The sequence below is a fragment of the Epinephelus fuscoguttatus genome, linkage group LG20 (genome assembly GCF_011397635.1).
Source record: "Epinephelus fuscoguttatus linkage group LG20, E.fuscoguttatus.final_Chr_v1".
In the NCBI taxonomy this organism is placed as follows: domain Eukaryota; kingdom Metazoa; phylum Chordata; class Actinopteri; order Perciformes; family Serranidae; genus Epinephelus; species Epinephelus fuscoguttatus.
The window spans coordinates 14438173-14461426 of NC_064771.1; the positions used below are offsets into that span (position 1 = coordinate 14438173).

At 41.9% G+C, this 23254-nt stretch overlaps 2 protein-coding genes and 2 pseudogenes across 2 annotated transcripts; all 4 read left to right on the top strand.

Annotated features, from left to right (window-relative positions):
- LOC125880285 (NADPH oxidase organizer 1-like) lies at positions 1 to 3630 on the top strand. Its single transcript, XM_049562588.1, has 8 exons — positions 1 to 166; positions 270 to 350; positions 444 to 516; positions 767 to 950; positions 1040 to 1248; positions 1355 to 1465; positions 1746 to 1863; positions 2154 to 3630. Exons 1-8 carry the CDS (start codon positions 92 to 94, stop codon positions 2791 to 2793), a joined length of 1491 nt encoding a protein of 496 aa, XP_049418545.1. The 5' UTR covers positions 1 to 91; the 3' UTR covers positions 2794 to 3630.
- Positions 3631 to 5873: 2243 nt separating this feature from the next.
- On the top strand, positions 5874 to 8658 carry LOC125880283 (NADPH oxidase organizer 1-like). Its single transcript, XM_049562587.1, has 8 exons — positions 5874 to 6021; positions 6123 to 6203; positions 6295 to 6367; positions 6618 to 6801; positions 6893 to 7101; positions 7208 to 7318; positions 7597 to 7714; positions 8005 to 8658. Exons 1-8 carry the CDS (start codon positions 5947 to 5949, stop codon positions 8642 to 8644), a joined length of 1491 nt encoding a protein of 496 aa, XP_049418544.1. The 5' UTR covers positions 5874 to 5946; the 3' UTR covers positions 8645 to 8658.
- A 3095-nt stretch (positions 8659 to 11753) lies between these two features.
- LOC125880287 (NADPH oxidase organizer 1-like) lies at positions 11754 to 15342 on the top strand (annotated as a pseudogene).
- Positions 15343 to 17567: 2225 nt separating this feature from the next.
- Positions 17568 to 21136, top strand: LOC125880286 (putative neutrophil cytosol factor 1C; annotated as a pseudogene).
- The last annotated feature ends 2118 nt before the right edge of the window (positions 21137 to 23254 follow it).

The window sequence follows — 23254 nt, forward strand, 5'->3', positions numbered from 1 at the left end:
TCTGGCAGAGCAGCAGAGGCAGGTCAACGGGAGACTGAAGGTCAAGAAAGCAGCCATTCATCCTGAGAGCTGAGACACAAACGGGTGCACTATGGTCGGTGAACAGCGCTTTGTAATCAGTGCCCGCATGATTGGAGCCGTCCACAGGGACTCACCAAAGCTCAAGGTGAGTTAAGACCTCAGACATTTTTATTTTAGATGTTAAATATCTTTGCTGTACTTTAGAATATTTCTCTCTTCATTGATTTTTTATTTCTCTGTTTCCACAGATGTTCATGATATCTGTGTTATGGTCTGATGAGACTGAAGTGATTGTCTACAGGTCCTTCCAGGATTTCAAGAAATTTCATGTGAGTCCAAAAAACAAAATCCAAATAAGCGCTCAGTGTGCTGTTTATGTTGTATGAATAATCACTAATATATTTTTTTTCTTTTCCAAACAGAGGCAGCTGAAAAAGAGATTCCCTCACCTGAACCCTTTCAAGAAAAGCGACAAAGTGATCCCAAAATTCACAGGTAAGATTATCTCTGTGTGTTTCAGGGTTTATTTAAATGGTTTCCTACAAGCAACTGGGCATTTGCAGCCAGCAATAAGAGGAACTGCCAACTAAAACAGTTTATTTAGCTGCTCGTTCTCTGGGGTACAGTGTTATCTCCTTAGAGCATCCTTTCATTTAAAGAAAATGCTTTATAAGTATAGTTCTTCTGCTCATCTTCTTCAGAGCCAGTGTGTTAACCAGTATGTCATTTCCTCTCCTCTATCCAGGGCAGGCCAGGAAGAGCAGCCTCCAGCAGAAAGGATCCAAGCGATCCGTCAAACGCATGAAGTTCCTGGACAGCTACTGTGACAAACTGCTGAAATGTGACCAACCTGTGACTCAGAGCTCACAGCTCACACAGTTCTTCATGCCCAAAGACCATGACCTGCAGCCAGACTTCACCAAGAACAGGTAGCTTGTCGTGTCAGCGTATTACTTCAAACCATGTGAGAGGCCGATAGAAGTTCTTGGTTATTAAACGACTGACTTCTCTCTCACAGCATCATGATCCTGCTGTCTGATGACCTGCCTGATGGCTCAGGTGGAGGAGGTGGTGATGGGACTCGCCAGCATGCAGGCAACGTCACTCACCCGTTTGTCACCCAGACCTACCGCTGTGTGGCTGCTTACGAGACAAAGGACACCAAGAATCGTCCATTTAAGGTGGCTGTGGATGAGAAGCTGGATGTCCTGATCAAAGACCCTGCAGGTCAGTTCTTCAGCTTTCATGCAGTCGCTTACTGAAAATCAGAAAGAAAAACCTTCCTTCACTTTCATTTCTGTTGTACTGAAAGTCTGTGTTATCTCCTCTCCAGGTTGGTGGCTGGTGGAGAACGAGGATAAGCGTTTGGCTTGGTTTCCTGCTCCCTACCTGGAGCTGTGGGACACAGAGGATGATGATGGCGATGATGGATTCCAGCTTGCAGGTGAGAACTGACTGAATAATTGGACATTTGTAAGCCTAGCACTGGTGTGAGCTGTGACATCATTCAGCATTCACTGTGCCAAGCAATGCATGCCACATGCACATACTTAGCATTTTACTGTGAAGCCTGGTTGTTACAAACAGCCAACACTGGGGAGCGCTATTTAACCATCGGAAGTTAACATGCAACTGATCCCTTGACTTAATTTTACCACATGTCTCAAGAGAGACTTTAGCTGTGCAGCAGTTCCTGATCTTGTTGCCTTGTTTGTGACCTTCAGGTGCCCTGTACTGTGCCGTGAGGAGTTACAACACCAAGAAGGATGACGAGGTGTCTGTGCCCATTGGCTCTGTGGTGGAGGTGCTGAGGAAGTCTGACGACGGCTGGTGGTTCATCAGGTATCACAATCTTATCTGTCTGCAATGCAAACAATGGAGGATAGGAATCAGGAACACATTAAAAGAGGTTGTGGTGAAGCGTTTGTCAATGCCCCTGCATTGACTTTGCATGTAAACACATGACAAACGTACCTTTGTCAACCTAGAGAGAAAGGTGGTTTTATTAGTGTAAGAGTTTGAAGTGCTGGCAGCAGTATCAAATGTCAAATAAATTCCTAAACTTCATCTAGGGTGGAGGATGTTTTGTAGGCTTGTAATGAATTCCTTTTTCTTTGCAATCCTTGTTTCAGATTCAATGGCAAAGCAGGTTACGTGCCCTCCATGAACCTGCAGCCATACAACAACCCACGGGCCGGCCTTTACAGTCTGCACAAGCTGCACAGCTCCACTCTGAACCTGGCAACTCAGGCTCCTCGTCGACCCAGCAACAACGAAGACGGCCCACAGCAGGATTCAGCAGGTCGGTCCAGAGGTGAACCCAGTGTGCCCAGGCGTCTCCACAAGGCCCGATCTCTGGATGTCCTCTCTGAGACCTGGACCCAAACACAGATGGAGAGGGATGCCCCCACCTCAGACAGCACAAGCACTGAGATGAGCTTCTCCAGCTCCTCCTCAAGCAGCGAATCATCCTCAAGTGTAAGAGAGAGCCGTTCAGGCAGTCCTGCAGCCTCATTCCAGGCTAGTGTCAGCAACAGCGGGAGAAGCAGCCCTGATCTCAGCCTCTCTGACCGCCGCGGCTCCAACACCAGCTCTGACACCTCTGTATCTGTCAGCTCCAAAGGCAGTGAGACGGCTTCAGTCGCTCCCAGGGTGCCACCCAGACCCAAAACCGAGGAGATCCTGACCCGCTGCACCACCATGACCCGCAAGGCAGCCCTGGCCACCAAGACCCGGCTTCAGATTCAGCCAGAGCCCATCCACAGCCGCTAGGCCATCACAAGCCTTTGTTTTATTAAGTATACATGTAACATGTTAATTCTTGTCATACCAAAGATTGTAGAGATATCAACCTGGACAAGATAAATGTATGATGACCACTCGATAAAGTCTATCTATATTGAATATTTCACTCAGAATAAGAATAATAATGTAGCTTCAATGAAGCGTTAGAAGAAGGAGATGCAAGAAAACATATGTGACATTGTCACAGAGTAGTAAACAAATATTTTCTCTAGCTTTGAAGTCACTTAAGGGTAAATTTAAGTGGATTGTTGGAGTTGAAAGGGTAAAGTATTTACACTGAACTGTATTTCGTGTATCTCCCTTTAGTGTTTTTCAAATTTTGAACACATCAAAATCAGATCTGCACGTTCTGATATAAAAGATTATTTATCACTTTTCATTAAATACTAATATTTTATTTGCTTTATTGTTCACAGCATTAATTTTACTATTTAATATGTTATAGTTTACCATCATATATACTTTATTTAAATAGTTTCTCCTAATGGAAATAAACGTATGGCCTCCAGCAGCAGCAACAGCAGCAGCAGCAAAGAAGACGTCACTGAATAGACTGAATACCAGTGTGAAGGCTCAGTATTGAAATATGACAGGTGTGGCAAACAAGCTGTCAGCAAACAGGAAGGGATACATGTTTCCTGTCATAACATAGTTGTTTTTAGTGATTACCTTATATTGTTGTTGTGTTGCCTATTGCATTAATATGTATGTTATTAATGTACAGTATGAAGCTTTTCAATGTAGCTTCATTATGTATATGTTTAACATAAAGTCAATAAAATCCAATTTTTCCGAAAGTAACAAGATGTCTCTGTTTAATGAATATAAAAGAGAAGAGTTGGTATGTATTTCAACAAACATTTCAGGTATTTCTACATTAAATGTGCAAACATCTGAATGCACCCTAAAGCATGCTGACACCACAGATGGATTACAGATGATGCACCAATAAAACCCACCATAAGAATACATAGGGTCAGTGAACAATACATTAAACACATGAAAAAAGAATCTCATAAAACCATTTAAAAATTTTCTGCTTTTAAGAAACTGTTTTAAATCAATAAAGCAACCCGAAGAGTTGCTGTGTAGCTGGTTGCACCAACGATAAATCCAAAAACACTGATCTCTGATTTGTTTCTGCCATGTTGTAACAAAGGAAGAAGACAGCAGCTAGGGCTTTGGCTCCAAGCTATACACCACGCCAGCATCATGCTATAACCAACGCCATGTCTCCTTTTGGGGCGGAAAAGTGCTAAACCTGTTGTGTAGGGGGTAACCATGGCTTTCACTGAAACTTGAGACACATAACATCCATGAATATTCACTATCAGTGTGGTAAATGGCTAAATGATGCTGGTGACAGTTTCTACTGATGGATAGCTGATGTTAGCTCACTAAATCTGAGCCTGCAGATCAAACAGTTAGCTGTTAACAAGTTGCTTATTTATAGACAACACTTAGCCTGATGTTACCTGTCCAGATAAGCATTATTCACCTAGCTACTGTGTTGGGTATTTCATCAACTAAGATGTGGGAAGACTGAAGGGACATTCCAGCAATCAACCTTGATTTATTAAGCCATGACCAAGAAATAAATGAACACAGATGTTTCAAAATTACAATCTAAACACATGTGATTGCAGTGAGTGACATCAACAGGGTGTTTGGCTTTTTTTTCCACCAAAAGTGGGTGAGGCATTTTGCAAAGTACCAATTTTTGCTGTTTGGTCTGGAGCTTGAAGTACACACTGATGATGTACAGTAGAAAGTATCTGTGATATTTCTTGTTCTCTTCCCATCTATAATCACAGGTTCACACAGGAAAGAAATGTCTTCTAATCTACTTAAACATTTCAATTACATAATATTAGAAAACACCCTCAATATGTAATCATATGTATGTGTATGAAAACATTTTTGACATAGTATCATTTCATCCCCTCCCCCAACTGAAACCGACAAAGATCCCTCTGGGCAACAGTTGAATACGACTTGAAGAACTCATCATCATTGGTAAGAAAAAAAAAAACAACAACTGCAAGGTCAGCATCAAAAAGCTTTAGCAAAGCCATTCTTAAAACTTCACAATAGAAACAGAAGGTTAGTCGGGGGTTAACACTGCTGGAATTGGATCAGGGAACATCAGCTGAACATATTCTGAACTGACAAATCATAGTTTAAACCTATTCAGTCAAACCACTGAGTAGACTGCAGAGGGTTGAGAGAAAAACAGATTCTGAAAACATTACGAATCCAAATGCACTGTTGTGGTTCAGTAATGATCAAGGGTCACGTATGCTTTTCTGGACTGGAAAACAAATTCAGAATCGTAGTGTTCCTGGCAGGAAAATAGTTTCAAGAGTACTCCACCCTCTCATGCATCACTGTGGGGACATAGACTAAATATAGCTTTCACTCCATTTATTTTGTCTTCTTTTGGGGCCAAACCATTTTGGTGTCTGAACTAAACATTTTTTATTTCTTTTACAGTAGCCATCATTAAAGCAAAGAAGAAAAATATCAATACAACAGGTAATTTCAAACTAATGAACGGTTGTGTAGCCTATCTTAATGACAGCCCTTTAAAAAAAAAAAAAAACAGAGTGTGTGTGTGTGTGTGTGTGTGTGTGTGTGTGTGTGTGTGTGTGTGTGTTACTTGGCACGTCTGCACATTCAAGTATTTTTGAATGCAGTACATGTCTATCAAAAGGATACTTGGTCCAAATATTTTAATGCTTACAAAGTATTTAATTTTATGTAATTAGAATGTAAAAAGTAGATCAGAAGTCAATTCTTTCTTGTGTGAAGCTTTGATTCTGGACAGGAAGAGAACAGAAATTCTTCGGGGAAGAATGACAGCTCTCCTACATGATCTCTGTGACACTCCTAGGACATGAGATCCAGCCCCACCTGTTTCACTTTGCCTCTGCCTGTGTGCATCCTTTTCTCTGCAGCCCTCAGGTGTTTCTCACTCAGGCTCCGCCTCTGTTTTGTGAGGCCTTTATCTACCGCAGCAGACTGTCTGATCTGGCAGAGCAGCAGAGGCAGGTCAACGGGAGACTGAAGGTCAAGAAAGCAGCCATTCATCCTGAGAGCTGAGACACAAACGAGTGCACCATGGTCGGTGAACAGCGCTTTGTAATCAGTGCCCGCATGATTGGAGCCGTCCACAGGGACTCACCAAAGCTCAAGGTGAGTTAAGACCTCAGACATTTTTATTTTAGATGTTAAATGTCTTTGCTGTATTTGAGAGAATCTCCTGATCCTTGATTTTTATTTCTCTGTTTCCACAGATGTTCATGATATCTGTGTTATGGTCTGATGAGACTGAAGTGATTGTCTACAGGTCCTTCCAGGATTTCAAGAAATTTCATGTGAGTCCAAAAAACAAAATCCAAATAAGCGCTCAGTGTGCTGTTTATGTTGTATGAATAATCACTAATATATTTTTTCTTTTACAAACAGAGGCAGCTGAAAAAGATGTTCCCTCACATGAACCCTTTCAAGAAAAGCGACAAAGTGATCCCAAAATTCACAGGTAAGATTATCTCTGTGTGTTTCAGGGTTTATTTAAATGGTTTCCTACAAGCAACTGGGCATTTGCAGCCAGCAATAAGAGGAACTGCCAACTAAAACAGTTTATTTAGCTGCTCATTCTCTGGGGTACAGTGTTATCTCCTTAGAGCATCCTTTCATTTAAAGAAAATGCTTTATAAGTATAGTTCTTCTGCTCATCTTCTTCAGAGCCAGTGTGTTAACCAGTATGTCATTTCCTCTCCTCTATCCAGGGCAGGCCAGGAAGAGCAGCCTCCAGCAGAAAGGATCCAAGCGATCCGTCAAACGCATGAAGTTCCTGGACAGCTACTGTGACAAACTACTGAAATGTGACCAACCTGTGACTCAGAGCTCACAGCTCACACAGTTCTTCATGCCCAAAGACCATGACCTGCAGCCAGACTTCACCAAGAACAGGTAGCTTATCATGTCAGCGTATTACTTCAAATCATGTGAGAGGCTGATAGAAGTTCTTGATTATTAAACGACTGACTTTTCTCTCGCACAGCGTGATGATCCTGCTGTCTGATGACCTGCCTGATGGCTCAGGTGGAGGAGGTGGTGATGGGACTCGCCAGCATGCAGGCAACGTCACTCACCCGTTTGTCACCCAGACCTACCGCTGTGTGGCTGCTTACGAGACAAAGGACACCAAGAATCGTCCATTTAAGGTGGCTGTGGACGAGAAGCTGGATGTCCTGATCAAAGACCCTGCAGGTCAGTTCTTCAGCTTTCATGCAGTCGCTTACTGAAAATCAGAAAGAAAAACCTTCCTTCACTTTCATTTCTGTTGTACTGAAAGTCTGTGTTATCTCCTCTCCAGGTTGGTGGCTGGTGGAGAACGAGGATAAGCGTTTGGCTTGGTTTCCTGCTCCCTACCTGGAGCTGTGGGACACAGAGGATGATGATGGCGATGATGGATTCCAGCTTGCAGGTGAGAACTGACTGAATAATTGGACATTTGTAAGCCTAGCACTGGTGTGAGCTGTGACATCATTCAGCATTCACTGTGCCAAGCAATGCATGCCACATGCACATACTTAGCATTTTACTGTGAAGCCTGGTTGTTACAAACAGCCAACACTGGGGAGCGCTATTTAACCATTGGAAGTTAACATGCAACTGATCCCTTGACTTAATTTTACCACGTCTCAAGAGAGACTTTAGCTGTGCAGCAGTTCCTGATCTTGTTGCCTTGTTTGTGACCTTCAGGTGCCCTGTACTGTGCCGTGAGGAGTTACAACACCAAGAAGGATGACGAGGTGTCTGTGCCCATTGGCTCTGTGGTGGAGGTGCTGAGGAAGTCTGACGACGGCTGGTGGTTCATCAGGTATCACAATCTTATCTGTCTGCAATGCAAACAATGGAGGATAGGAATCAGGAACACATTAAAAGAGGTTGTAGTGAAGCGTTTGTCAATGCCCCTGCATTGACTTTGCATGTAAACACATGACAAACGTACCTTTGTCAACCTAGAGAGAAAGGTGGTTTTATTAGTGTAAGAGTTTGAAGTGCTGGCAGCAGTATCAAATATCAAATAAATTCCTAAACTTCATCTAGGGTGGAGGATGTTTTGCAGGCTTGTAATGAATTCCTTTTTCTTTGCAATCCTTGTTTCAGATTCAATGGCAAAGCAGGTTACGTGCCCTCCATGAACCTGCAGCCATACAACAACCCACGGGCCGGCCTTTACAGTCTGCACAAGCTGCACAGCTCCACTCTGAACCTGGCAACTCAGGCTCCTCATCGACCCAGCAACAACGAAGACAGCCCACAGCGGGATTCAGCAAGTTGGTCCAGAGGTGAGCCCAGTGTGCCCGGGCGTCTCCACAAGGCCCGATCTCTGGATGTCCTCTCTGAGACCTGGACGCAAACACAGATGGAGAGGGATGCCCCCACCTCAGACAGCACAAGCACCGAGATGAGCTTCTCCAGCTCCTCCTCAAGCAGCGAATCATCCTCAAGTGTAAGAGAGAGCCGTTCAGGCAGTCCTGCAGCCTCATTCCAGGCCAGTGTCAGCAACAGCGGGAGAAGCAGCCCTGATCTCAGCCTCTCTGACCGCCGCGGCTCCAACACCAGCTCTGACACCTCTGTATCTGTCAGCTCCAAAGGCAGTGAGACGGCTTCAATCGCTCCCAGGATGCCACCCAGACCCAAAACCGAGGAGATCCTGACCCGCTGCACCACCATGACCCGCAAGGCAGCCCTGGCCACCAAGACCCGGCTTCAGATTCAGCCAGAGTCCATCCACAGCCGCTAGGCCATCACAAGCCTTTGTTTTAGTATACATGTAACATGTTAATTCTTGTCATACCAAAGATTGTAGAGATATCAACCTGGACAAGATAAATGTATGATGACCACTCGATGAAGTCTATCTATATTGAATATTTCACTCAGAATAAGAATAATAATGTAGCTTCAATGAAGCGTTAGAAGAAGCAGATGCAAGAAAACATATGTGACATTGTCACAGAGTAGTAAACAAATATTTTCTCTAGCTTTGAAGTCACTTAAGGGTAAATTTAAGTGGATTGTTGGAGTTGAAAGGGTAAAGTATTTACACTGAACTGTATTTCGTGTATCTCCCTTTAGTGTTTTTCAAATTTTGAACACATCAAAATCAGATCTGCACGTTCTGATATAAAAGATTATTTATCACTTTTCATTAAATACTAATATTTTATTTGCTTTATTGTTCACAGCATTAATTTTACTATTTAATATGTTATAGTTTACCATCATATATACTTTATTTAAATAGTTTCTCCTAATGGAAATAAACGTATGGCCTCCAGCAGCAGCAGCAACAGCAGCAGCAGCAAAGAAGACGTCACTGAATAGACTGAATACCAGTGTGAAGGCTCAGTATTGAAATATGACAGGTGTGGCAAACAAGCTGTCAGCAAACAGGAAGGGATACATGTTTCCTGTCATAACATAGTTGTTTTTAGTGATTACCTTATATTGTTGTTGTGTTGCCTATTGCATTAATATGTATGTTATTAATGTACAGTATGAAGCTTTTCAATGTAGCTTCATTATGTATATGTTTAACATAAAGTCAATAAAATCCAATTTTTCCGAAAGTAACAAGATGTCTCTGTTTAATGAATATAAAAGAGAAGAGTTGGTATGTATTTCAACAAACATTTCAGGTATTTCTACATTAAATGTGCAAACATCTGAATGCACCCTAAAGCATGCTGACACCACAGATGGATTACAGATGATGCACCAATAAAACCCACCATAAGTATACATAAGATCAGTGAACAATACATTAAACACATGAAAAAAGAATCTCATAAAACCATTTAAAAATTTTCTGCTTTTAAGAAACTGTTTTAAATCAATAAAGCAACCCGAAGAGTTGCTGTGTAGCTGGTTGCACCAACGATAAATCCAAAAACACTGATCTCTGATTTGTTTCCCTGCCATGTTGTAACAAAGGAAGAAGACAGCAGCTAGGGCTTTGGCTCCAAGCTATACACCACGCCAGCATCATGCTATAACCAACGCCATGTCTCCTTTTGGGGCGGAAAAGTGCTAAACCTGTTGTGTAGGGGGTAACCATGGCTTTCACTGAAACTTGAGACACATAACATCCATGAATATTCACTATCAGTGTGGTAAATGGCTAAATGATGCTGGTGACAGTTTCTACTGATGGATAGCTGATGTTAGCTCACTAAATCTGAGCCTGCAGATCAAACAGTTAGCTGTTAACAAGTTGCTTATTTATAGACAACACTTAGCCTGATGTTACCTGTCCAGATAAGCATTATTCACCTAGCTACTGTGTTGGGTATTTCATCAACTAAGATGTGGGAAGACTGAAGGGACATTCCAGCAATCAACCTTGATTTATTAAGCCATGACCAAGAAATAAATGAACACAGATGTTTCAAAATTACAATCTAAACACATGTGATTGCAGTGAGTGACATCAACAGGGTGTTTGGCTTTTTTTCCACCAAAAGTGGGCGAGGCTTTGGCATTTTGCAAAGTACCAATTTTTGCTGTTTGGTCTGGAGCTTGAAGTACACAGTGATGATGTACAGTAGAAAGTATCTGTGATATTTCTTGTTCTCTTCCCATCTATAATCACAGGTTCACACAGGAAAGAAATGTCTTCTAATCTACTTAAACATTTCAATTACATAATATTGGAAAACACCCTCAATATGTAATCATATGTATGTGTATGAAAACATTTTTGACATAGTATCATTTCATCCCCTCCCCCAACTGAAACCGACAAAGATCCCTCTGGGCAACAGTTGAATACGACTTGAAGAAATCATCATCATTGGTAAGAAAAAAAAACAACAACAACAACTGCAAGGTCAGCATCATTGGTAAGAAAAAAAAAAACAACAACTGCAAGGTCAGCATCAAAAAGCTTTAGCAAAGCCATTCTTAAAACTTCACAATAGAAACAGAAGGTTAGTCGGGGGTTAACACTGCTGGAATTGGATCAGGGAACATCAGCTGAACATATTCTGAACTGACAAATCATAGTTTAAACCTATTCAGTCAAACCACTGAGTAGACTGCAGAGGGTTGAGAAAAAAACAGATTCTGAAAACATTACGAATCCAAATGCACTGTTGTGGTTCAGTAATGATCAAGGGTCACGTATGCTTTTCTGGACTGGAAAACAAATTCAGAATCGTAGTGTTTCTGGGAGGAAAATAGTTTCAAGAGTACTCCACCCTCTCATGCATCACTGTGGGGACATAGACTAAATATAGCTTTCACTCCATTTATTTTGTCTTCTTTTGGGGCCAAACCATTTTGGTGTCTGAACTAAACATTTTTTATTTCTTTTAAAGTAGCCATCATTAAAGCAAAGAAGAAAAATATCAATACAACAGGTAATTTCAAACTAATGAACGGTTGTGTAGCCTATCTTAATGACAGCCCTTTAAAAAAAAAAAAAACAGAGTGTGTGTGTGTGTGTGAGTGTGTGTGTGTGTGTGTGTGTGTGTGTGTTACTTGGCACGTCTGCACATTCAAGTATTTTTGAATGCAGTACATGTCTATCAAAAGGATACTTGGTCCAAATATTTTAATGCTTACAAAGTATTTAATTTTATGTAATTAGAATGTAAAAAGTAGATCAGAAGTCAATTCTTTCTTGTGTGAAGCTTTGATTCTGGACAGGAAGAGAACAGAAATTCTTCGGGGAAGAATGACAGCTCTCCTACATGATCTCTGTGACACTCCTAGGACATGAGATCCAGCCCCACCTGTTTCACTTTGCCTCTGCCTGTGTGCATCCTTTTCTCTGCAGCCCTCAGGTGTTTCTCACTCAGGCTCCGCCTCTGTTTTGTGAGGCCTTTATCTACCGCAGCAGACTGTCTGATCTGGCAGAGCAGCAGAGGCAGGTCAACAGGAGACTGAAGGTCAAGAAAGCAGCCATTCATCCTGAGAGCTGAGACACAAACGGGTGCACCATGGTCGGTGAACAGCGCTTTGTAATCAGTGCCCGCATGATTGGAGCCGTCCACAGGGACTCACCAAAGCTCAAGGTGAGTTAAGACCTCAGACATTTTTATTTTAGATGTTAAATGTCTTTGCTGTATTTGAGAGAATCTCCTGATCCTTGATTTTTATTTCTCTGTTTCCACAGATGTTCATGATATCTGTGTTATGGTCTGATGAGACTGAAGTGATTGTCTACAGGTCCTTCCAGGATTTCAAGAAATTTCATGTGAGTCCAAAAAACAAAATCCAAATAAGCGCTCAGTGTGCTGTTTATGTTGTATGAATAATCACTAATATATTTTTTTTCTTTTTCAAACAGAGGCAGCTGAAAAAGATGTTCCCTCACATGAACCCTTTCAAGAAAAGCGACAAAGTGATCCCAAAATTCACAGGTAAGATTATCTCTGTGTGTTTCAGGGTTTATTTAAATGGTTTCCTACAAGCAACTGGGCATTTGCAGCCAGCAATAAGAGGAACTGCCAACTAAAACAGTTTATTTAGCTGCTCGTTCTCTGGGGTACAGTGTTATCTCCTTAGAGCATCCTTTCATTTAAAGAAAATGCTTTATAAGTATAGTTCTTCTGCTCATCTTCTTCAGAGCCAGTGTGTTAACCAGTATGTCATTTCCTCTCCTCTATCCAGGGCAGGCCAGGAAGAGCAGCCTCCAGCAGAAAGGATCCAAGCGATCCGTCAAACGCATGAAGTTCCTGGACAGCTACTGTGACAAACTGCTGAAATGTGACCAACCTGTGACTCAGAGCTCACAGCTCACACAGTTCTTCATGCCCAAAGACCATGACCTGCAGCCAGACTTCACCAAGAACAGGTAGCTTATCATGTCAGCGTGTTACTTCAAATCATGTGAGAGGCTGATAGAAGTTCTTGATTATTAAACGACTGACTTTTCTCTCGCACAGCATGATGATCCTGCTGTCTGATGACCTGCCTGATGGCTCAGGTGGAGGAGGTGGTGATAGGACTCGCCAGCATGCAGGCAACGTCACTCACCCGTTTGTCACCCAGACCTACCGCTGTGTGGCTGCTTACGAGACAAAGGACACCAAGAATCGTCCATTTAAGGTGGCTGTGGACGAAGCTGGATGTCCTGATCAAAGACCCTGCAGGTCAGTTCTTCAGCTTTCATGCAGTCTTACTGAAAATCAGAAAGAAAAACCTTCCTTCACTTTCATTTCTGTTGTACTGAAAGTCTGTGTATCTCCTCTCCAGGTTGGTGGCTGGTGGAGAACGAGGATAAGCGTTGGGCTTGGTTTCCTGCTCCCTACCTGGAGCTGTGGGACACAGAGGATGATGATGGCGATGATGGATTCCAGCTTGCAGGTGAGAACTGACTGAATAATTGGACATTTGTAAGCCTAGCACTGGTGTGAGCTGTGACATCATTCAGCATTCATTGTGCCAAGCAATGCATGCCACATGCACATACTTAACATTTTACTGTGAAGCCTGGTTGTTACAAACAGCCAACACTGGGGAGCGCTATTTAACCATCGGAAGTTAACATGCAACTGATCCCTTGACTTAATTTTACCACATGTCTCAAGAGAGACTTTAGCTGTGCAGCAGTTCCTGATCTTGTTGCCTTGTTTGTGACCTTCAGGTGCCCTGTACTGTGCCGTGAGGAGTTACAACACCAAGAAGGATGACGAGGTGTCTGTGCCCATTGGCTCTGTGGTGGAGGTGCTGAGGAAGTCTGACGACGGCTGGTGGTTCATCAGGTATCACAATCTTATCTGTCTGCAATACAAACAATGGAGGATAGGAATCAGGAGCACATTAAAAGAGGTTGTGGTGAAGCGTTTGTCAATGCCCCTGCATTGACTTTGCATGTAAACACATGACAAACGTACCTTTGTCAACCTAGAGAGAAAGGTGGTTTTATTAGTGTAAGAGTTTGAAGTGCTGGCAGCAGTATCAAATATCAAATAAATTCCTAAACTTCATCTAGGGTGGAGGATGTTTTGCAGGCTTGTAATGAATTCCTTTTCTTTGCAATCCTTGTTTCAGATTCAATGGCAAAGCAGGTTACGTGCCCTCCATGAACCTGCAGCCATACAACAACCCACGGGCCGGCCTTTACAGTCTGCACAAGCTGCACAGCTCCACTCTGAACCTGGCAACTCAGGCTCCTCATCGACCCAGCAACAACAAAGACAGCCCACAGCGGGATTCAACAGGTCGGTCCAGAGGTGAGCCCAGTGTGCCCGGGCGTCTCCACAAGGCCCGATCTCTGGATGTCCTCTCTGAGACCTGGACGCAAACACAGATGGAGAGGGATGCCCCCACCTCAGACAGCACAAGCACCGAGATGAGCTTCTCCAGCTCCTCCTCAAGCAGCGAATCATCCTCAAGTGTAAGAGAGAGCCGTTCAGGCAGTCCTGCAGCCTCATTCCAGGCCAGTGTCAGCAACAGCGGGAGAAGCAGCCCTGATCTCAGCCTCTCTGACCGCCGCGGCTCCAACACCAGCTCTGACACCTCTGTATCTGTCAGCTCCAAAGGCAGTGAGACGGCTTCAATCGCTTCCAGGATGCCACCCAGACCCAAAACTGAGGAGATCCTGACCCGCTGCACCACCATGACCCGCAAGGCAGCCCTGGCCACCAAGACCCGGCTTCAGATTCAGCCAGAGTCCATCCACAGCCGCTAGGCCATCACAAGCCTTTGTTTAATTAAGTATACATGTAATATGTTAATTCTTGTCATACCAAAGATTGTAGAGATATCAACCTGGACAAGATAAATGTATGTTGACCACTAGATGAAGTCTATCTATATTGAATATTTCACTCAGAATAAGAATAACAATGTAGCTTCAATGAAGCGTTAGAAGAAGCAGATGCAAGAAAACATATGTGACATTGTCACAGAGTAGTAAACAAATATTTTCTCTAGCTTTGAAGTCACTTAAGGGTAAATTTAAGTGGATTGTTGGAGTTGAAAGGGTAAAGTATTTACACTGAACTGTATTTCGTGTATCTCCCTTTAGTGTTTTTCAAATTTTGAACACATCAAAATCAGATCTGCACGTTCTGATATAAAAGATTATTTATCACTTTTTATTATATATTAATATTTTATTTGCTTTATTGTTCACAGCAGTAATTTTACTATTTAATATGTTATAGTTTACCATCTTATATACTTTATTTGTTGGAGCTTGTTGTAAACAACAGCAAAGAAGACGTCACTGAATAGACTGAATACCAGTGTGAAGGCTCAGTATTGAAATATGACAGGTGTGGCAAACAAGCTGTCAGCAAACAGGAAGGGATACATGTTTCCTGTCATAACATAGTTGTTTTTAGTGATTACCTTATATTGTTGTTGTGTTGCCTATTGCATTAATATGTATGTTATTAATGTACAGTATGAAGCTTTTCAATGTAGCTTCATTATGTATATGTTTAACATAAAGTCAATAAAATCCAATTTTTCCGAAAGTAACAAGATGTCTCTGTTTAATGAATATAAAAGAGAAGAGTTGGTATGTATTTCAACAAACATTTCAGGTATTTCTACATTAAATGTGCAAACATCTGAATGCACCCTAAAGCATGCTGACACCACAGATGGGTTACAGATGATGCACCAATAAAACCCACCATAAGTATACATAAGATCAGTGAACAATACATTAAACACATGAAAAAAGAATCTCATAAAACCATTTAAAAATTTTCTGCTTTTAAGAAACTGTTTTAAATCAATAAAGCAACCCGAAGAGTTGCTGTGTAGCTGGTTGCACCAACGATAAATCCAAAAACACTGATCTCTGATTTGTTTCCCTGCCATGTTGTAACAAAGGAAGAAGACAGCAGCTAGGGCTTTGGCTCCAAGCTATACACCACGCCAGCATCATGCTATAACCAACGCCATGTCTCCTTTTGGGGCGGAAAAGTGCTAAACCTGTTGTGTAGGGGGTAACCATGGCTTTCACTGAAACTTGAGACACATAACATCCATGAATATTCACTATCAGTGTGGTAAATGGCTAAATGATGCTGGTGACAGTTTCTACTGATGGATAGCTGATGTTAGCTCACTAAATCTGAGCCTGCAGATCAAACAGTTAGCTGTTAACAAGTTGCTTATTTATAGACAACACTTAGCCTGATGTTACCTGTCCAGATAAGCATTATTCACCTAGCTACTGTGTTGGGTATTTCATCAACTAAGATGTGGGAAGACTGAAGGGACATTCCAGCAATCAACCTTGATTTATTAAGCCATGACCAAGAAATAAATGAACACAGATGTTTCAAAATTACAATCTAAACACATGTGATTGCAGTGAGTGACATCAACAGGGTGTTTGGCTTTTTTTCCACCAAAAGTGGGTGAGGCATTTTGCAAAGTACCAATTTTTGCTGTTTGGTCTGGAGCTTGAAGTACACACTGATGATGTACAGTAGAAAGTATCTGTGATATTTCTTGTTCTCTTCCCATCTATAATCACAGGTTCACACAGGAAAGAAATGTCTTCTAATCTACTTAAACATTTCAATTACATAATATTAGAAAACACCCTCAATATGTAATCATATGTATGTGTATGAAAACATTTTTGACATAGTATCATTTCATCCCCTCCCCCAACTGAAAGAGACAAAGATCCCTCTGGGCAACAGTTGAATACGACTTGAAGAACTCATCATCATTGGTAAGAAAAAAAAAAACAACAACTGCAAGGTCAGCATCAAAAAGCTTTAGCAAAGCCATTCTTAAAACTTCACAATAGAAACAGAAGGTTAGGGTGTTAACACTGCTGGAATTGGATCAGGGAACATCAGCTGAACATATTCTGAACTGACAAATCATAGTTTAAACCTATTCAGTCAAACCACTGAGTAGACTGCAGAGGGTTGAAAGAAAAACAGATTCTGAAAACATTACGAATCCAAATGCACTGTTGTGGTTCAGTAATGATCAAGGGTCACATATGCTTTTCTGGACTGGAAAACAAATTCAAAATCGTAGTGTTTCTGGGAGGAAAATAGTTTCAAGAGTACTCCACCCTCTCATCACTGTGGGGACATAGACTAAATATAGCTTTCACTCCATTTATTTTGTCTTCTTTTGGGGCCAAACCATTTTGGTGTCTGAACTAAACATTTTTTATTTCTTTTAAAGTAGCCATCATTAAAGCAAAGAAGAAAAATATCAATACAACAGGTAATTTCAAATTAATGAACGGTTGTGTAGCCTATCTTAATGACAGCCCTTTAAAAAAAAAAAAAAAAAACAGAGTGTGTGTGTGTGTGTGTGTGTGTGTGTGTGTTACTTGGCATGTCTGCACATTCAAGTATTTTTGAATGCAGTACATGTCTATCAAAAGGATACTTGGTCCAAATATTTTCATGCTTACATAATATTTAATTTTATGTAATTAGAATGTAAAAAGTAGATCAGAAGTCAATTCTTTCTTGTGTGAAGCTTTGATTCTGGACAGGAAGAGAACAGAAATTCTTCGGGGAAGAATGACAGCTCTCCTACATGATCTCTGTGACACTCCTAGGACATGAGATCCAGCCCCACCTGTTTCACTTTGCCTCTGCCTGTGTGCATCCTTTTCTCTGCAGCCCTCAGGTGTTTCTCACTCAGGCTCCGCCTCCGTTTTGTGAGGCCTTTATCTACCGCAGCAGACTGTCTGATCTGGCAGAGCAGCAGAGGCAGGTCAACGGGAGACTGAAGGTCAAGAAAGCAGCCATTCATCCTGAGAGCTGAGACACAAACGGGTGCACCATGGTCGGTGAACAGCGCTTTGTAATCAGTGCCCGCATGATTGGAGCCGTCCACAGGGACTCACCAAAGCTCAAGGTGAGTTAAGACCTCAGACATTTTTATTTTAGATGTTAAATGTCTTTGCTGTATTTGAGAGAATCTCCCTGATCCTTGATTTTTTTATTTCTCTGTTTCCACAGATGTTCATGATATCTGTGTTATGGTCTGATGAGACTGAAGTGATTGTCTACAGGTCCTTCCAGGATTTCAAGAAATTTCATGTGAGTCCAAAAAACAAAATCCAAATAAGCGCTCAGTGTGCTGTTTATGTTGTATGAATAATCACTAATATATTTTTTTTCTTTTTCAAACAGAGGCAGCTGAAAAAGATGTTCCCTCACCTGAACCCTTTCAAGAAAAGCGACAAAGTGATCCCAAAATTCACAGGTAAGATTATCTCTGTGTGTTTCAGGGTTTATTTAAATGCGTTTCCTACAAGCAACTGGGCATTTGCAGCCAGCAATAAGAGGAACTGCCAACTAAAACAGTTTATTTAGCTGCTCGTTCTCTGGGGTACAGTGTTGTCTCCTTAGAGCATCCTTTCATTTAAAGAAAATGCTTTATAAGTATAGTTCTTCTGCTCATCTTCTTCAGAGCCAGTGTGTTAACCAGTATGTCATTTCCTCTCCTCTATCCAGGGCAGGCCAGGAAGAGCAGCCTCCAGCAGAAAGGATCCAAGCGATCCGTCAAACGCATGAAGTTCCTGGACAGCTACTGTGACAAACTGCTGAAATGTGACCAACCTGTGACTCAGAGCTCACAGCTCACACAGTTCTTCATGCCCAAAGACCATGACCTGCAGCCAGACTTCACCAAGAACAGGTAGCTTATCATGTCAGCGTATTACTTCAAATCATGTGAGAGGCTGATAGAAGTTCTTGATTATTAAACGACTGACTTTTCTCTCGCACAGCGTGATGATCCTGCTGTCTGATGACCTGCCTGATGGCTCAGGTGGAGGAGGTGGTGATAGGGACTCGCCAGCATGCAGGCAACGCCACTCACCCGCTTGTCACCCAGACCTACCGCTGTGTGGCTGCTTACAAAGGACACCAAGAATCGTCCATTTAAGGTGGCTGTGGACGAGAAGCTGGATGTCCTGATCAAAGACCCTGCAGGTCAGTTCTTCAGCTTTCATGCAGTCGCTTACTGAAAATCAGAAAGAAAAACCTTCCTTCACTTTCATTTCTGTTGTACTGAAAGTCTGTGTTGTCTCCTCTCCAGGTTGGTGGCTGGTGGAGAACGAGGATAAGCGTTTGGCTTGGTTTCCTGCTCCCTACCTGGAGCTGTGGGACACAGAGGATGATGATGGCGATGATGGATTCCAGCTTGCAGGTGAGAACTGACTGAATAATTGGACATTTGTAAGCCTAGCACTGGTGTGAGCTGTGACATCATTCAGCATTCACTGTGCCAAGCAATGCATGCCACATGCACATACTTAGCATTTTACTGTGAAGCCTGGTTGTTACAAACAGCCAACACTGGGGAGCGCTATTTAACCATTGGAAGTTAACATGCAACTGATCCCTTGACTTAATTTTACCACGTCTCAAGAGAGACTTTAGCTGTGCAGCAGTTCCTGATCTTGTTGCCTTGTTTGTGACCTTCAGGTGCCCTGTACTGTGCCGTGAGGAGTTACAACACCAAGAAGGATGACGAGGTGTCTGTGCCCATTGGCTCTGTGGTGGAGGTGCTGAGGAAGTCTGACGACGGCTGGTGGTTCATCAGGTATCACAATCTTATCTGTCTGCAGTACAAACAATGAAGGATAGGAATCAGGAACACATTAAAAGAGGTTGTAGTGAAGCGTTTATCAATGCCCCTGCATTGACTTTGCATGTAAACACATGACAAACGTACCTTTGTCGACCTAGAGAGAAAGGTGGTTTTATTAGTGTAAGAGTTTGAAGTGCTGGCAGCAGTATCAAATATCAAATAAATTCCTAAACTTCATCTAGGGTGGAGGATGTTTTGCAGGCTTGTAATGAATTCCTTTTTCTTTGCAATCCTTGTTTCAGATTCAATGGCAAAGCAGGTTACGTGCCTCCATGAACCTGCAGCCATACAACAACCCACGGGCCGGCCTTTACAGTCTGCACAAGCTACACAGCTCCACTCTGAACCTGGCAACTCAGGCTCCTCATCGACCCAGCAACAACAAAGACAGCCCACAGCGGATTCAACAGGTCGGTCCAGAGGTGAGCCCAGTGTGCCCGGCGTCTCCACAAGGCCCGATCTCTGGATGTCCTCTCTGAGACCTGGACGCAAACACAGATGGAGAGGGATGCCCCCACCTCAGACAGCACAAGCACCGAGATGAGCTTCTCCAGCTCCTCCTCAAGCAGCGAATCATCCTCAAGTGTAAGAGAGAGCCGTTCAGGCAGTCCTGCAGCCTCATTCCAGGCCAGTTTCAGCAACAGCGGGAGAAGCAGCCCTGATCTCAGCCTCTCTGACCGCCGCGGCTCCAACACCAGCTCTGTCATCTCTGTATCTGTCAGCTCCAAAGGCAGTGAGACGGCTTCAATCACTCCCAGGATGCCACCCAGACCTAAAACCGAGGAGATCCTGACCCGCTGCACCACCATGACCCGCAAGGCAGCCCTGGCCACCAAGACCCGGCTTCAGATTCAGCCAGAGTCCATCCACAGCCGCTAGGCCATCACAAGCCTTTGTTTAATTAAGTATACATGTAATATGTTAATTCTTGTCATACCAAAGATTGTAGAGATATCAACCTGGACAAGATAAATGTATGTTGACCACTAGATGAAGTCTATCTATATTGAATATTTCACTCAGAATAAGAATAATAATGTAGCTTCAATGAAGCGTTAGAAGAAGCAGATGCAAGAAAACATATGTGACATTGTCACAGAGTAGTAAACAAATATTTTCTCTAGCTTTGAAGTCACTTAAGGGTTAATTTAAGTGGATTGTTGGAGTTGAAAGGGTAAAGTATTTACACTGAACTGTATTTTGTGTATCTCCCTTTAGTGTTTTTCAAATTTTGAACACATCAAAATCAGATCTGCACGTTCTGATATAAAAGATTATTTATCACTTTTTATTATATATTAATATTTTATTTGCTATATTGTTCACAGCAGTAATTTTACTATTTAATATGTCATAGTTTACCATCTTATATACTTTATTTGTTGGAGCTTGTTGTAAACAGCAGCAAAGAAGACGTCACTGAATAGACTGAATACCAGTGTGAAGGCTCAGTATTGAAATATGACAGGTGTGGCAAACAAGCTGTCAGCAAACAGGAAGGGATACATGTTTCCTGTCATAACATAGTTGTTTTTAGTGATTACCTTATATTGTTGTTGTGTTGCCTATTGCATTAATATGTATGTTATTTATGTACAGCATGAAGCCTTTAACAATGTAGCTTCATTATGTATATGTTTAACATAAAGTCAATAAAATCCAATATTTCTGAAAGTAACAAGATGTCTCTGTTTAATGAATATAAAAGAGAAGAGTTGGTATGTATTTCAACAAACATTTCAGGTATTTCTACATTAAATGTGCAAACATCTGAATGCACCCTAAAGCATGCTGACACCACAGATGGGTTACAGATGATGCACCAATAAAACCCACCATAAGAATACATAAGATCAGTGAACAATACATTAAACACATGAAAAAAGAATCTCATAAAAGTATCAAAAAAAATTCTGCTTTTAAGAAACTGTTTTAAATCAATAAAGCAACCCAAAGAGTTGTTGTGTAGCTGGTTGCACCAATGATAAATCCAAAAACACTGATCTCTGATTTGTTTCCCTGCCATGTTGTAACAAAGGTAAATGGCTCAATGATGCCAGTTACTACTGATGTTAGCCAACTGAATCTGAGCCTGCAGATCAAACAGTTAGCTGTTAACGGGTTGCTCATTTACAGACAACACTTAGCCTGATGTTACCTGCTGATACCATCAAATGTACATGTCCAGATAAGCATTATTCAGCTACTGTGTTGGATTATTCATCAACTTAGACGGGGGAAGACTGAAGCCACATGACAGCCATTAACCTTAATTTATCAAGCCATCACTAAGAAATGAATTCAGATACGTCAAAATTATAATGTAAACACATGTAAAATTGCAATGACATCAACAGGATCTATGGCTTTCTTTCCTCCAAAAGACGGCGAGGCCTTGGTATTTTGGGAAGTACCAGTATTTAGTTTGAGGATCACACATTTAGCCATCATTAAAACAAAGACGAAAAACATCAAGATAACAGGTGATTTCAAACTAATGAACGGTTGTGTAGTTGATCTTAATGACAGCTCTTGTTATATTACCTGAATATAGATGTCTAGATAAGCATTATTCAGCTACTGTGTTGGGTTATTCATCAACTCAGACGTGGGAAGACTGAAGGGACATTCCAGCGATCAACCTTAATTTATTAAGGTCTCACTAACAAATGTTTATTTACCAAGAAATAAATGAACACAGATGTGTCAAAATTATAATCCAAACACATGTGATTGCAGTGACATCAACAGGATGTTTGGCTTTTTTTCCTCCAAAAGGGGGGCGAGGTCTTGGCATTTTGGGAAGTACCAATATTTGCTGGTTGGTCTGAAGCTTGAAGATCACACACTGATGACGTACAATCGAAAGTATCTGTGATATTTCTTGTTCTCTTCCCATCTATAATCACAGTTTCACACAGGAAAGAAATGTCTTCTAATCTACTTAAAGGAGCTATATGTAAGAAATCTAAAGCAAATAGTTGTAAAATCATCCTAATATGTCACAGAGACTAAGGAATAATGTTAATATAATATACTGATCTCACAGACAACAATAGTACAGCCAGAATATTTGCATCTATGCAGACTCTGCACAGGGGGGCTCCCACACCCGGGATCAAACCGGCAACCCTCTTGCTGTGAGGTGACAGTGCTAACCACCACACCACCATGCCACCCTGCCTTTAAACAATTACATAATATTTAAAATAATCGATAAGTAATCATATGTATGTGTATGAAAACACTTCTGACTTAGTATCATTTCATGTAATAAACTCACTCACACTTGCAACAACAGACATCACACATACACACACATACACACACACACACAAACTTGCCTGACCTTAACCTACACCTTGCCCTGCCGTCACCTTAACCCAGGTCATCACCCTAAAATGTAATGGTACATTCCAGGAGTTGCGTTTTGTCCCCTTAGGGAAGGCAAGTCCCCACAACGTCACTCTGTAAGCAGATTTATGGCCTCACCCTCACAGCGTAAGTAATACATGTCCACACATGCACACCCAAAGAGATAATACGCTGCGTGTGAGTGTATTATGAAATCAAGCAGCTGCAACAATGAAATGAAGTTACACAACAACAAACAAGTACGGAGAGAAGCAGAGAAAAAAACAAGAGGTTGGCTAATATCTGAGAGGAAGTGGTATTGTGTACAAAACTGTGACGTATGTCACCTTATCAGGGAGCTCAACAACATGTAGTTCTGATAAGTTCAAGAGACGAAACCAAACCACAAACATGACTGGCTGGTGAGATCAGAGCTGCAGGGAGT